This window comes from Bison bison, unplaced genomic scaffold (genome assembly GCF_000754665.1).
Source record: "Bison bison bison isolate TAMUID 2011002044 unplaced genomic scaffold, Bison_UMD1.0 scf7180017864527, whole genome shotgun sequence".
Classification (NCBI taxonomy): domain Eukaryota; kingdom Metazoa; phylum Chordata; class Mammalia; order Artiodactyla; family Bovidae; genus Bison; species Bison bison.
The window spans coordinates 13,390,106-13,404,980 of NW_011495078.1; the positions used below are offsets into that span (position 1 = coordinate 13,390,106).

Genomic DNA, 14,875 nt, shown 5'->3' on the forward strand with positions numbered 1-14,875 from the left:
AGGAGCTTGGACTCACCCAAGGCAACATGGCACTGGGTCCCTGATGGCTTGGAGCTATCACACTCAGGTGGGTTAGACGCAAACCCTTCTGGACAATAATGGGTGGTTTCTAGCACGATTGGCAAGAAGCTTTTATCCCATATGGAAAACTTTATGGAGACAAAAAAAGAGTTTGCCCTCTGCAGTCAGCCAAATCTAGCTCACAACCCATGAGGAAGCTACTTATTGTCTGTGAATCTCACTTTCCACATCGTGAAATTGGGACAAACAGTATCTACCTTCTTGTGAACAGATCTGAGTTATGAAAAGGGCCTCTCAAAGTTCCTGGCACAAGGGAGGTCCCAGTAATGCCTTTCCTCCCATGAGAGATGAAGCCGAGGGTAGTATCAGAAATATCTAAGCCTCTTCTCTAGAACTCTCTTTGATGGAGACACCAGGATCCCCTCTGTGCAGGCGAGTGCTCCATGAATGTGGGTTGATTAACTCTCAACCCCAGAGAGAGTATTCTGGAGGCTGAGACGCAGCTTATGTAAAGCTGGCTTAAACATCAAACATGTTGGATATCAATGAAATAGGCTTTTCAATCTGATTTAGGGGGTTCACTCATTTTGCCTTCAGCTCCTTGAAAGGACTGATCAGATCAGTCTGTTGTGAAACTTTCTACTCACTCTGATCCCCTACTAAATGCTAGGCAAAGGCTTTCTACTCCCTCTGCCATATTTCTCCCCTTATTATTCAAAGACATTGTGTTGTAGCTGTGGCTGGGAAGAGGTGAAAATAAGAAACACTTGGCAATGCAGCATATTTTTTTGGACCACACTCTCACAACAGGTAGAGATCATGCACGGAGAAAAAAAGATTACCAGGCTATAGATATTCAAACGTTGGGAGGTAGAGTCCTTCTAAACTCCTGGAGTAAACACACACTGCGTTCCATGTCTCATGGCCTAAGTCAGAGTTATTTTTTAAGTTAGTGATCTTGACTTTATTTTGCATACATGCTGGCTGAGCTCCTATACTAAAGGCCAAATTCCCTTTTAAGTGTCTTTTCCTCTATGACAGTAGAGTTTCAAACCTGGCAGTGCTGTATCAGATAAGAGGCCTGCTCCAAATAGGAAAAACTCTGAAATAGTCCTCATTAAAAAAACTAAGGTTCTGCAGTCACATTGGAAATGGTGGATAGGTAGTTATCTGCCCGCTTTTCTTCCTTCTTAATTTATCTTTTATTCCTTATGCTGAAAATAAAAACTGGTAAAGGGTGTTCTCCTTAGGTGTTTGTTAATAAGCATGTTCTCTCCCGAATGGCCTTACCCACGTTCCTTTCTCTGGGGCCACAGGCGCACGTCTCCTGAATCTACTAGCCTTTCCTTAAAAGATGGGGGAGAAGCATGGCTCAGGGATAAGATGCAGAGGATGTGAGTCCGCAGTGATGGTCAGTAGCAGGGTAATCGTGTTGAAAAACAACCATAACAACAAAACACGTTACACTACTTATGATTTAAACCACATTCAAATAGAGTTCAAAGATGAGAGCCAACATCGGAGAGTGTTGGCGTTAAACCCCATGGGAAGGCTGAAAAGCCTTCTCTTCCTCTCTCTTTCAACAGCAGTATTTCCATTAAAGAGACAATATGAACCGATCAGTTTCAGCAGAACATCCAAGCCATAATTTGGCTTTTCATGTGTAACTTGGGTAGGTTCCAGTTGCCCAAACTACAACCTGGGCTGCTGCCGCTGCCAAAAAAAAAAAAAATCCCAAGGACTCTTTCCTTTGTTGGTGTTTTGCCCCTTGACCTTCTAAAGAGGTCTATCCCCGTTGGGTGCATTCCTTACCCTACTTAATATCACAGATTGACAAATGTCAGGAAAAAAAAAATAAAAAGAACCAGATGGATCATCTCTGGCTGGAAAAAGGTGAAGACAGAGAGGAAGCCGGGGGGCGGGTCCCAAGCAAGCCACCTACGGGCCAGACGTCCTCGGCGGGGTCCCACATTCTCCAAGGTGAGGTCAGAGGGCTGGCTCAGCTCCCCCCTTCCGCGGGAGGAGAGGGCAGGTCACCATCTCACCACCTGGCTGTTGTAGTCCTCCGTGACGGCCCCCTCGGGGTTCCCCTCCTGTTTGGGCCAGCGGTGGCCCCTGTGATCTCGCTGTAGCCTGCGCTCCCCGCGTCTCCTCTGCCGGTCCCTCTGGCGCTCCAGCTGCTTGGTGCGGTGGTAGCGCTGCTGGAAGAGATCCTTGGCGTACTCATAGAGCTGCACGTCGAGAAAGTTGAGCTCCTCGATGCGCCGGCGGGCGCCCTCGTTGATCTCCACGTTGGAAGCCCGCGTGATGTTGAACTGCGTGAAGGGGGAGATGAACTTGAGGTTGAATGTCCTCTCAAAGAGAAACTGCGTCTTGCGCTGGAACTCCGTGAGGCCGAAGAACGCCATGTTCTTGAGGTTGCTCTTGGCGCTCTGCAGCAAGATCGCGTTCCTCTCGCTCTCGTTCATGAAAGTCAAGTTGTAGCAGCCCACCAGGCTGAGGTCGGCCAGCATGCGCACCTGGCGGTTGTTGGCCAGGTTGTAGGTGCAGTCCATGAACTCCCGCAGGCTGACCCCGGACCAGTCGTCCCCCGGGTAGCAGGTAGGCAGCTCATCCGGGGTGGGGCTCCTCCCGTCGCACATGTGGAGGGAGGTTTTCCACGTGGCCCCTCTCTGGACGTGTTTCCACTCGCTCAGGTATCGGGACACTGGATCCCGCAACATGGTGATGTAATAGAAATTCCTGGAAGAGATGAGGGGGAGAGCGTCAGTTCTCCAGAACTACAACCCTGGGAACTCGGGCCTCTGTAGCCTTTACATCAGCACTGAGTCAATGGACTTGGCGGCCAAATGGTCACCTGAGAATTTCCTGCCGGTGCTCCCGTGAGAGGCTGTTAGGCCAGTGTTCCTCTCTGTGCATGCTTCTATAGTACCATTTGCTGCGTTTTTTTCTTTCGGCTACAGTGTGGGCAGCCTACTCTGGTATTCTTTGCCAGAAGAATTCCATGGACAGAGAAGCCTGGTGGGCTACAGTCCACGGGGTTGGCAAAGAGTTCGACAGGATTGAGCGTCTTTCCCTCACTCACAGTGTGGGGAGGGCTGGGGTTGGGAGAAATAGTTCATGCCTTCATGCAGTAATTATTCACTGATAAATTACCACCAGCAACACCACCACCTTACTTTAAGAAAACTCACCATGATTATTGATAGTTAACACCCAAATGATATTTTATCTGACCCCTAAAAGGTACTTTTGTAGTAAATATTGGGGACTATTTGATAGGGAAACGTGCAAGGGGGCTAAAATGATTTATCCAAAGTCAGGAGACTAGAAAGAGCAAAGCGGAAAGCAAGTCTCCTTAATTTTTTCTGGGTTAAGAGGTTGGTGGGGTAGGGGAAAGATGTGTTGTGTGGAGACTAATATTTACTGAGCACTTATTATGTGCTGGAAACTGGACTAGGTGCTTTGTGAGTACTGGCATAGATAACCTTCAACATAACTTGTAAAATGGGTTCTATCATGACTTAAAAAAAAACCTGAGAACACAGAGGTGAAAAATACAGCCCAAGATCCTAAAGCAAATGAATACTTGAACTGTGATAAAATTTGGGCCTATTTGATTTCAAAGCTTCTGTGCTTTCTTGGGCAGCAAATTTTAAAAACAAAAAATGTAACTTATTTTTACTGAATACTTATTAATTGTCAGGTGCTATGGTTCCTACAATCACAGGTGTCATGTCATCTAATGGCACCTAACGGAACACAGAGAAGAGATACATTTTATAAATGGTTAGCTTCAGAATGATTAGGTAAAGATCAGGGTGCAACTGGCTCAAAAGGACAAGAGAGATGTGAAGAGGCCAGAAGGGATTTGGAAAATCGACAGATAAAGACACAGCAGTAGGCATTAGAGAAAAGCAAATATTGATTCCAAGTCAGGAAAATCCTTCTCATCATTTGAGCAGCTGCCAATGGAGTGGGCTGCCCACCCCACCTCTGTCACCAGGAGTGACACTCAGGGTTTGCCCTGGGCAGACAAAAACAGCTCTGAAAAGTTCTGAAAAGAACATTGCTTCCCCTGACAGTCTAAACTGTACTAAAAAAACATTATAGCTAGTAAAAGCAGTGACAAAAATAAGGAATTGAAGTGTTAGCCACTCAGTTACGTCTGACTCTTTGCGACCCCCATGGACTGTAGCCCGGCAGGCTCCTCTGTCCATGGAATTCTCCAGGAAAGAGTACTGGAGTGGGTAGCCTATCCCTTCTCCATGGGTCCTTCCCAATCCAGGGATTGAACCCATGTCTCCCACATTGCAGGCTGATTCTTTACCATAAGACACCAGGGAACCTGGCACTCTGCACTCTTTTTTAGGCTGCTTTTAAAAAAGTAATTTATGAGGTATATTTAAAACAATACATTTATTGTATTCAGTTATTTTGAATGTCTAGCCAGTTTTGAAATGTGCTAAAGAAACTATGGTGCTGGAGAAGACTCTTGAGAATTCTTTGGACTGCAAGGAGATCAAACCAGTCCATCCTAAAGGAGATCAGTCCTGAATATTCATTGGAAGGACTGATGCTGAAGCTAAAGCTCCAATACTTTGGGCACCTGATGCGAAGAAATGACTCATTGGAAAAGACCCTGTTGCTGGGAAAGATTGAAGGCAGGAGGAGAAGGGGACGACAGAGGATGAGATGGTTGGATAGCATCACCGACTTGATGGACATGAGTTTGAACAAGCTCCGGGAGTTGGTGATGGACAGGGAAGCCTGGTGTGCTGCAGTCCATGGGGGTTACAGAGTTGGGCATGACTGAGTGACTGAACTGAACTGAAAGAAAATCCAAAATCTTAAGTAATACTCTCATCCCTTTAAATCAGGAAGAAGAATGTACTGAAACCACCACAGAAAGGCCAGCCTGAGCCCTGCTTTGCCAATCACCACGTTTACATTACTCTGTTGTCTTTCCTGATGACAGATTGACAATTCCATCAGTAGGGGAAAATTTCCCAAAAGATCTGAAGGGAAAGTTGAAAATGACTGACATCGTTTCTGGGCTCCACAAGGAAATGCTGACAATAAAGATTTTCAGGATATTATATGGTTGAATGTTATATGACATGTCATTATTAATCCTGCTTTGGTCCTATGTTGAAACTTATTCACATTTCAGTTCTACAAGCAGAGACTTATTTTTATTTGACAATTATATAATAAATATATAAACACAATGATGATGATAGTGGTTATAATGTAACTTGGGTGAGTTAAGGAACACAGATTTATCAGGACAGAATACCTTAAATCAGAGAGATCTTTGCTTGGACAAATAAGACCACAAATGGGAAATTTATAATTTTTCTGGTTAGTTGGATAAAATGGAAAATGCACAAAAAAGGATTTAAATCAAAAAGATGACAATCAATTGACAAGACTTAGCCCCCTTTATGCGTCTCAAATTTATACACAATCCAAATTTTTAAAATAATCATAAAAGCTATGAGATTTTAGGGCTGAGAATGACAGATGTTTGTGGCATAAAGGGTTAACTGGAACCAGCTGCTGGAATCTGAGAAGCTGTTGTCTCACTTCGGAAAACTTGCCAAAGAATTCCCAGTGTCTTTGCTCCATCGGAAATGCACACAGTCTCCAAGCTGACTGAAACTAGCTTACACTTAAAATGGTCTTGGCTTCAAATTTTATTCAATGTAACACTACGTTGAAACAACGATTAGCCAAATTGTAGGGCGATGTTTATACAAGTAAAATCGTTCTCAAATGTCTGCAGGTTCTACCAGCCAAATAGGTCAGGGGTCCATTTGTAAGTAAGACTAACTCTGACATCAAGACCCAAAAGTGTACTAGTGTGACATTCATACTGATAAAGTACAGAGTTGTCCCCTCCACGGTTCTGGAGCCAAGTGCCTGAAAGCATTTGGGTATTAAAACCAGACATATTCTCCTGTATGCTTTGTTTCATTCAATCCTGCAAAGCTGTCACGATAGAAAGCTAAAAACAATAGGATCGAAGAACGTCCAACTATTGAAGGGAAAAAAAAATCACAATTTGATTCATCAAATCATTTTTTCTCATTTCTATTTTTTTCTGTACTTTCGTTTGCTTTTCTACTCTCAGCCAGAAAACTTCAAGGTCACTGATGAAATGACGTTCACCTCCAGGCCACAGGTCCAGCCTCATATGTACAAGCTTCACTCCAGTTTCATGAATCTCCTCCCCACTCCCAAATGAGGGAAACTCATTTTCTTCTGCTCCTGCCCAATTCAGTTCCTAAAGAAAATTCTTAAAAAAAAAAAAACAAACTGAATATTTTATTTTAAAAATTTTTATTTTATATTAAAGTATAGTGGGCTACCAATGTTGTCCTAGTTTTAGGCATACAGCAAGATGATTCAGTTATGCATAAACGTGTATTTATTCTTTTTAAAATTCTTTTACCATTTAGGCTATTACAGAACATTGAGCAGAGTTCTCTGTGCTATACATTAGGTCCATGTTCATAATCTATTTTAAATATAGCAGTGTGCACATGTCAGTCCCAAATTCCCAATCTATCCCAATCTAAGGAAAATTCTTAAAAATACCCTGAAATCTGCAACTTTCCTTTTCAAGCCTTCCTTGTTCAACAGCACAATGGAGGGCAAAACAGAGACCAGAGAAGGATGAGCAAGCTCCCCAGGAAAGGCTGTGTGGCCACGTGCACAGGTCCTCGCAGAACCCAGTCCCTTTTGACTCAGTCCCCTAAACAGAGGCAGAACTCCATCTGTTCAAACACTTAAACACTATTTGAACTGTTAAACACTTTTCAGTTAAACTCTCCCCAGATTTTGGCAACATTAACAAGTAAACCATTATTTTCTCCCTTCACCCATCCATTCACTCACCTAGGAATCCTCCAAACATTAATTAAGCCCCCAAGTATTTGCCAAGCACTGGCTTCCCAGGTGGCGCTAGTGGTAAAGAACCTGCCTGTTAATGCAGGATACGTAAGAGACACGGGTTCAATTCCTGGGTCAGGAAGATCCCCTGGAGAGGGCATGGCCATCCACTCCAGTATTCTTGTCTAGAGGATCCCATGGACAGAGGAATGTCTGGCAGGCTACGGTCCACAGACTTGCAAAGAGTCAGACACGATTGAATTGACTTAGCACACACCTGTGCACGGGGCTAGGGAGCAGGGACCCCAAGATCACCAAGACATGGTCCTCAAGGAGACCTCAGATACCCAGGGATTTTGGTAAAGTGGAACAGATGCTAACCACCAAGTTAAGGGACTGTTCTGCCAGTCTCCCTGGATCAGAAAGATCCCGAGGACAGAGACTTTGTCTTAATGACAGCTTGCTGCCTGCAGATTTCCTGTTTGCCACCTGCCTCTTTGAGAGTTTGGACAAATTCATGTAAGAATGTCTGAAAAGCAATTACAGCTCTTTAGAATAATTATTCTTGTGAGCCCAGGGTAAAGATGGCATAGCCTTGTGTACTCAGGAAACTTAGGGCTCTTTGGTTAGTTCAGTGATCATTTCAGCTGATGATTGTTATAGGGACCATCATGGCTTACTATTGGAGAAGGCAATGGCACCCCTCTCCAGTACTCTTGCCTGGAGAATCCCAGGGGCGGGGGACCCTGGTGGGCTGCCATCCATGGGGTCGCACAGAGTCGGACACGAATGAAGTGACTTAGCAGCAGCAGCAGCATGGCTTACTATAGTGCAAAGACTAGGAACATGTGCTTTTTTCAGTCTCTTGCTCAGCTATCAGGTAATCCTGTTAAAAAATTCAAAACCCAGCACAAGGACAGGACTGCCTTCCCTCAGTCTTTGACTTTACCTTTGCTCATTTGCATCCTGCTCATCTTTCCTGGCCCAGCTCAAGCCTCATCTCCATCTCCCCTGACTTTTCCAGCCTTGAGGGTTTACTGCATCACTTACTGCGCTTTTAACATGCGTATGAAAGTCCTGTTCACATCTCCCCTTTAAGTTCCTTTTTGATAACTGGACCTTAGGCCTGGTGCCCCACAGCACCTCCACAAAGTCCTGCTCACTGCAGATATTCAGTAAATGATGCTGTGGAAAAGAAATGACCTTCAAAGGAGATAAGTATATTCTAATGACTAAGGTTAATATTGCCTTTGACAAATAGGCCCTTCTTTTTTCCCCGTAAAAACTAATTGATACTATTTTTGAATGCCCAAAACATGTGAACAGAGTTAAAAGACATAAAATCTTCTAATTCATCCATCATTCAATCATGATGGTTAATATGCAGAGAGAGTCATGAGAGACTTTAGGTAAAAGGCAGACTATTTCATATACCAGATAATTATTAGAAATTAGATTTTTTAAATGCTAAACTTAGTAGTTTTCTTCCCTTCTGCTTTAAGAACCTGTATTTCACCAAGCAGTTTATTGTATTTATAATTGCTCATTTCTTTAATTAGCAAGTCATTTAATTAACATATGGCTTATTGAGGGTTTGTGTGTATGTGTGTGTGTGTGTGTAAGGAGCTGCTCTAGGAAATGTAGATAATAAAAAAAGAATAAAATGGCCTCAAAGTGTTATAGGAGTGGTAAATTAGAAAAAAAAAAAAAAAGAGCCCTTGATTAGCAAGTCATGGAGGTAAGGAGTGGACAAAGAATACTTAAGGGAATATTTCAGTAGGTTCAGAGAGCAGAGTGGCCTAATGAGACCAGCAAGTTCATGTTGTGCATTTCACTGAACGTTTGCCAATAAATGAATGAATGAAAAGAGGGATATAAGCTCCAACTTATTGGAAAAGACCCTGATGCTGAGAAAGATTGAAGGCAGAAGAAGAGGGCAGCAGAGGCTGAGATGGTGGGATGGCATCACTGAATGGACATGAGTTTGAACAAACTCCAGGAGATGGTAAGGAACAGAGAAGCCTGGTGTGCTGCAGTTCATGGGGTCTCAAAAAGTCAGACATGAATTGGCGACTGAGCAACAACAAACCAGAATAGGGGGCTTCCTAGGTGGCGCTAATGGTAAATAACCCACGATTTTGTTCCCTGGGTCAGGAAGATCCTCTAGAGGAGGGTATGGCAACCCACTCCAGTCTTCTTGCCTGGAAATCCTCATGGACTGAGGAGCCTGGGGGGCTACAGTCCACGGGGTCGCACAGAGTCAGACATGACTGAAGCGACTTAGCACCCATGCAGGCAAACTGGAACAGGATGCTGAGGCCAGTTTGTCATGAGTTCTGCATGCACCTGTGAATTGCTAAAATAGGAAAAGTGTTGATGTGAGAAGCTTCATTGAGCAACAGAATTCACGAGGGACAAAAGTAGGCAGAGACCAGGAAAGACATTGGACAGCCCTAGTGAGAAATCAGCAAGGAAGAACCCAAAACTATGGGTACTGATGAGAAAGAATCAAGGATGAATTATAAAACTATCATATGCCCCACCTTCACCGTTCGCTCCCCTTCCTCACTATCAGCCTTCTCTAAACCACCTTTTTCTCCTTCGTATGCCCTTCTTCCCTTCTATCTAATCCTTCCAATCCTTCATTTCAGTTCTGTGTTGGAAAAGAGGCATCACAGGTATGCACCCAGAAATGGTGAAGCGAGGAGAAGAAGGCCCTGGAATCACTGTGCCTGTGCTGATTAAAAAATATTCCCTTTCATGAGCTTATGACATGCCTATCCAATAAGAACACATTTGAAGGAACCTACAAAATGCCAGGTTCAAGACTGAAGGTAGGAGGAGAAGGGGACGACAGAGGACGAGATGGTTGGATGGCATCATCAACTCAATGGACGTGAGTTTGAGTAAATTCCAGGAGTTGGTGATGGACAGGGAGGCCAGGCATGCTGCAGTCCATGGGGTCGCAAAGAGTTGGACACGACTGAACTAACAGTGAGGGTTAATAAGCATATTCCTTCCACCACCAGCTTAATGCTTGTAAAATCAAGCCAATCAGTTAATATCGCCACAATCCACAGTTTAAAGCATTCATAGAATCCACCTCAACTAGATACTCCTCCCTTCAACCTCCTGTGATGTCCTCAGCAGAAGGTATCCCCTGCCCCAACCCCAGCCCCGGAAACCTGTGCTGCTCAAGCTTTTATCTTCATTCTGGTGGCCAGAGAATGTCTTATCCCTTGAGCTGGCGTTATACATCATTCATCCTTCAGCCTTCAGAGCATCTGATACATGACCTTGTACGTCATGGGTGTTCAGCTGTTCAATGTTGATGGAATTAATAAACAGATACATTTTATCAGCCACCATTTTAGGAATTCTGATGGTGATTGTCACCAGGAAACTGAACTTGTTGGTGCCTTAACCTGCAGAAGTAGCCCAGGCTAATGAATTCCCTTAGCCTAGACCTTATGAAATGTATGAGAAACAATTAATTTCCCTTCCTTCCTCTTGTCCTACAGACTTTCATTTTGAAACCTATTGTCCTATGTTTTCTGTTTTAATTTTTCCAATGTTGTGTTCATTTCTGCTGTACAACAATGTGAATCAGCCATAATTATACATATATATATCCCCTCCTGGTTGAGCCTGGTTCCCTTCCCTATAAGGTGGCCTTGAGGACATTGAAGGAGCTCTTTGGTCCTCAGCAGGGAGCAAGCACAGATGACAAGTCCATCCTAAACACAAGCTGACATTGTAACTGACTGGGACCCCATGGGACCTTCGGGCATGGGGGACAGGGCTTCCCCCACATCCTCTGCTTTAGCTCCTCTCTGAAGTACCTGTGTTGTTTACTTGCTAAGTCGTGTCTGACTATTGAGACCCCATGGACTGTAGCCCGCCAGGCACTTCTGTCCAGAGAATTTGATAATAGTATTTGATGCACGTTTGCTGTGTGTTTTGCAGATGTAAACAACCTCCCCTTCTCCAACCAGTGGAAGATGCTAATTACTTGATGACCTTAACAGGCTTCCTTGGTGGCTCAGAGGTTAAAGCATCTGCCTGGAATGCGGGAGACCAGGGTTTGATTCCTGGGTTGGGAAGATCCCCTGGAGAAGGCAGTGGCAACCCACTCCAGTACTCTTGCCTGGAGAATCCCATGGAGGGAGGAGACTGGTAGACTACAGTCCATGGGGTCACAAAGAGTCAGACACGACTGAGCGACTTCACTTTGATGACCTTAAATACATAGCCCCAGGCCTTCTGGAACCTAAAGACGGATAAAGTTAACCCCTGTGATCCCACCTTGCTGCCTCACCGTCAGCCAATCAGAGAGCTGTGCACCAGCTGATCACAGACCCTGTGACCCCTCTTACCTCCTCACCTGGCTTTTAAAAGTCCTTTGCATGCCAAGTCGCTTCAGTTGTGTCTGACTCTTTGCAACCCTATGGACTGTAGCCCTCCAGGCTCCTCTGTCTATGGGATTCTCCAGACAAGAATACTGGAGTGGGTTGCCATGACCTCCAGGGAATCTTCCCAACCCAGGGATTGAAGCTGCATCTTTTATGTCTCCCGCGTTGGCAGGTGGGGGTTCTTCACTGCTGAGCCACCCTAAAAATCCTTTGCCGAAACGCTTTGGGGAATCTGGAGCTTTGTGGGTCAGGAGTCACCCGCCTCATCCCTTTGCAGGGCCCTGCGATAAACCTTTCTCTGCTCCAGACTCCTTCGTTTCAGTTTGTTTGGCCTCTCTGTACTTTGGGCACGTGAACTTGTGTTAACAATGTGTGCATTTTTAAAAAGTGAAACTTAGGTTTCCCAGCCCGCTGTGCTGTGAGCAGGAGTCATTTTCCAAAGGCTCAGAATGGAATTAATTTCTTGACTCTCTTTAGAGCGGCACGCTCATTATGGACCGCCCATTCTTCATTATCTCAGTGGAGTATTATCTGCACTGTTCTGTATCTGATAGGGGGAATCACAGCACTTAGAGCTTGGCAATCAGAATGCCCTTTGACACAGTGATGAAAAGGCCTTTTATTCCAGTCTTGAAAACAAATTAAGGGATTTAAGAATGATGTTCTAAGCAAATGGGAAATTGGGAACAATGATTGTTAAATGTTGTACTAAAGAACTCTCGGGGGCTGACAATGGCGTCTATCAGAGCCATTGGTTTTAAGGATGTCCGGCATTGTGATGAGAAAATGGGAACATTCACATATCCTTATCTTGCCCCACACAGAAACCATGCGTTCCCCCCACCCAGCTGCTGTCACCTCCTCCCTGACGGTGACTTACTTACAAAGCAGCCAGACCCTTTTGACTGAGGAATTTTTATCTGACTTATTACCCAAAGATCTTGACTCTTTTTAGTTGGGAGGATGTTGGGGAGAGGAAAGCCCATAGTTCTTCCCTCCAAGGCTCTGTGTCCTCTTTTTCCCAGGGTACTTGGTAACATTAAAGGGAGAATACTTTGGAGGTAGCTGGTCTTTCTTTTTTTTTTTTAATCATTGATCCCCATGCCTAACCCCAGTTAGAAATGCAGTAGATTGCCATTATGGAAAATATGAGCAATGAAAAACCATAAAAACAAGAGAAGAGAATGAAAATTATTTAGAATCACGTCACTAGGATATAACCACAGTTAAATATATATTTCTTTTACAGATTTGAGATCATACTGTACATTGTATTTTTAATAAGTATTTAAAACTTAAAAGGGCATCCCAGGTGGTTCAGTGGTAACGAATCTTCCTGCTGATGCAAGAGACACAGTTTTGATCCCTGGGTTGGGAAGATTCCCTGGAGGAGGAAATGACAACCGACTCCAGTATTCTTGCCTGGGAAATCCCATGGACAGAGGAGCCTGGAGGGCTACAGTCCATGGGGTTGCAAAGAGTTGGACACAACTGAACAACTGAGCAAAACCTTAAAAATATGAGGGGAATGTATTTTCCATTTTATTTAATGTTCTTCCATAGGAGCATAGTGTTCCAATTATGGATGTACCATAATTTATGTGACCAAGCTCCCAGTTTTGGACAAATTAGCTGATTCTATTTGGAGTAGGGGCTACTAGAGACAATAATCTGATGAACTTCTTAAGTCATAAATATTTGGGCAGAGAATAAATGGCTAGAATTTCTGACTGGCTTCCTAGGTGGCTTCAGTGGTAAAGAACCTTCCTGCCAATGCAGGAGACAATGGAGACTCTGGTTCGATCACTGGGTCACAAAGATCCCCTGGAGAAGGAAATGCAAACCCACTCTAGTGTTCTTGCCTAGAGAATCCCATGGACAGAGGAGCCTGGTGGGATACGGTCCATAGGGTTGCAAAGAGTCAGACACGACTGAAGCGATTTAGCATGCAGAATTTCTGAGTTAAGAAAATTGCCCCCATTGGCTTCCCTGATAACTCAGTTGGTAAAGAATCTGCCTGCAATGTGGTACACCCCGTTTTAATTCCTGGGTCTAGAAGATCTGCTGGAGAAGGGATAGGCTACCCACTCCAGTATTCTTGGGCTTCCCTTGTGGCTCAGCTGGTAAAGAATCTGCCTGCAATGCAGGAGACCTGGGTTCTATCCCTGGGTAGGGAAGATCCCCTGGAGAACGGAAAGGCTACTCACTCCAGTATACTGGCCTGGAGAATTCCATGGGCTGTATAGTCCATGGGATTGCAAAGAGTAGGACACAACTGAGCGACTTTCACTTTCATTCACTTTTCATAATCAAAATGCTGAAGTATAGCCAACCACAGTCAGCAGAGGCAAGGACAGAGCCATTCTGTGTGACCTGACATCATGGGGTGTTTGGGGACAAGTTCATTTGAAAGCAGAGGAAAAGCCATGAAACAGGCTCCTGGCTCTGCCCTCTCCCAGCTGGGCCAGGAAAGATGCCTTGTTCAGATCCTAAGCCTAAAAGATGGACATCCTAGGACAGCCAAATGAGGTTTGTGATGTGGTGCTGAGGAAACATTCTTCCAAAAAGATTTGTTTATTTTACACTTAATGAGCAGCTGGAATATCAAATTAGAGGCTAAACATTTGTGGAATCAAATCCCACTCATCAACACTGCAGCTATATTAAAGCCGACATCTAGATCAGAAAGAGGGAAGTTCCTCACCTGATTATATTGAGTACCAGGACTTCTGGACACAGCCTCCCTCTTGTGATGGAGCTTTTCTGCAAGTCTAGGTATCAACAGGGCTTCCCAGGTGGCGCTAGTGGTAAAGAACCCACTTGCCAACACAGGAGACATAAGAGACATGGGTTCAGTCCCTGGGTTGGGAAGATCCTCTGGAGGAGGGCATGGCAACCCATCCCAGGATTCTTGCCGGGAGAATCCCAGGGACAGAGGAGCCTGGTGGCTTACGGTCCACAGGGTTACAAACAGTTGGACCCAACTGGAGCGATTAAGCACACAGCACAGCTATCAGCTAACTTTAATAATGGGAAACTGCACATGTCACTAAACCAAGCAAACAAAAGCACGAAATAAGAGATTTTTGGAAGATACCGGTCATTGGTCATTTCTCTAAGAGGAATAGTCAACACCCCCACCCAGTTCACCAGAAGAAAGAAGGTAGAATTTCTCACTACGATTTCATTTTAAAGCTTGTCACATGGCTTCTTTGTATTGACACAAATCCTCAGACTCACGAAAATGCCATGATTTTCAGGTGCTTGTCATATTTGCTTTCAGTTTCCCCCAAGTGGCCGCTGCAAGAATAAATTTCAGGGAATGCATGTTCCAGGGACGTGTTTCTGCTATCTTGCTGAATACAGTTCCTCCCAGTACAGTTTCAGATGTGCCAGGGAGGGTCCTGCTCTCATACATTATTCAGGGACTTCTGTGATTATTTGGTTCAGAGGCGCCCTGCTTTGCTCTGCCGCACTGGGGCTTGGGCAGGAGGAGTTCTCTAGGCGCTGTGCTCTGCTCTGCAAAGCTGTGGTTTATGCATGCG

General features: G+C 44.6%; 1 protein-coding gene across 1 annotated transcript in view; it reads right to left on the reverse strand.

Moving 5' to 3' along the window:
• Positions 1-1,402: 1,402 nt before the first annotated feature.
• Positions 1,403-14,875, reverse strand: part of HS6ST3 (heparan sulfate 6-O-sulfotransferase 3) — a 717,397-nt gene continuing 703,924 nt past the window's right edge. The window contains exon 2 of the mRNA XM_010831521.1: positions 1,403-2,763. Within this exon, the coding sequence (XP_010829823.1) occupies positions 2,055-2,763 (709 nt within the window). The 3' untranslated portion in view covers positions 1,403-2,054. The remainder of the gene's footprint in view (positions 2,764-14,875) is intronic.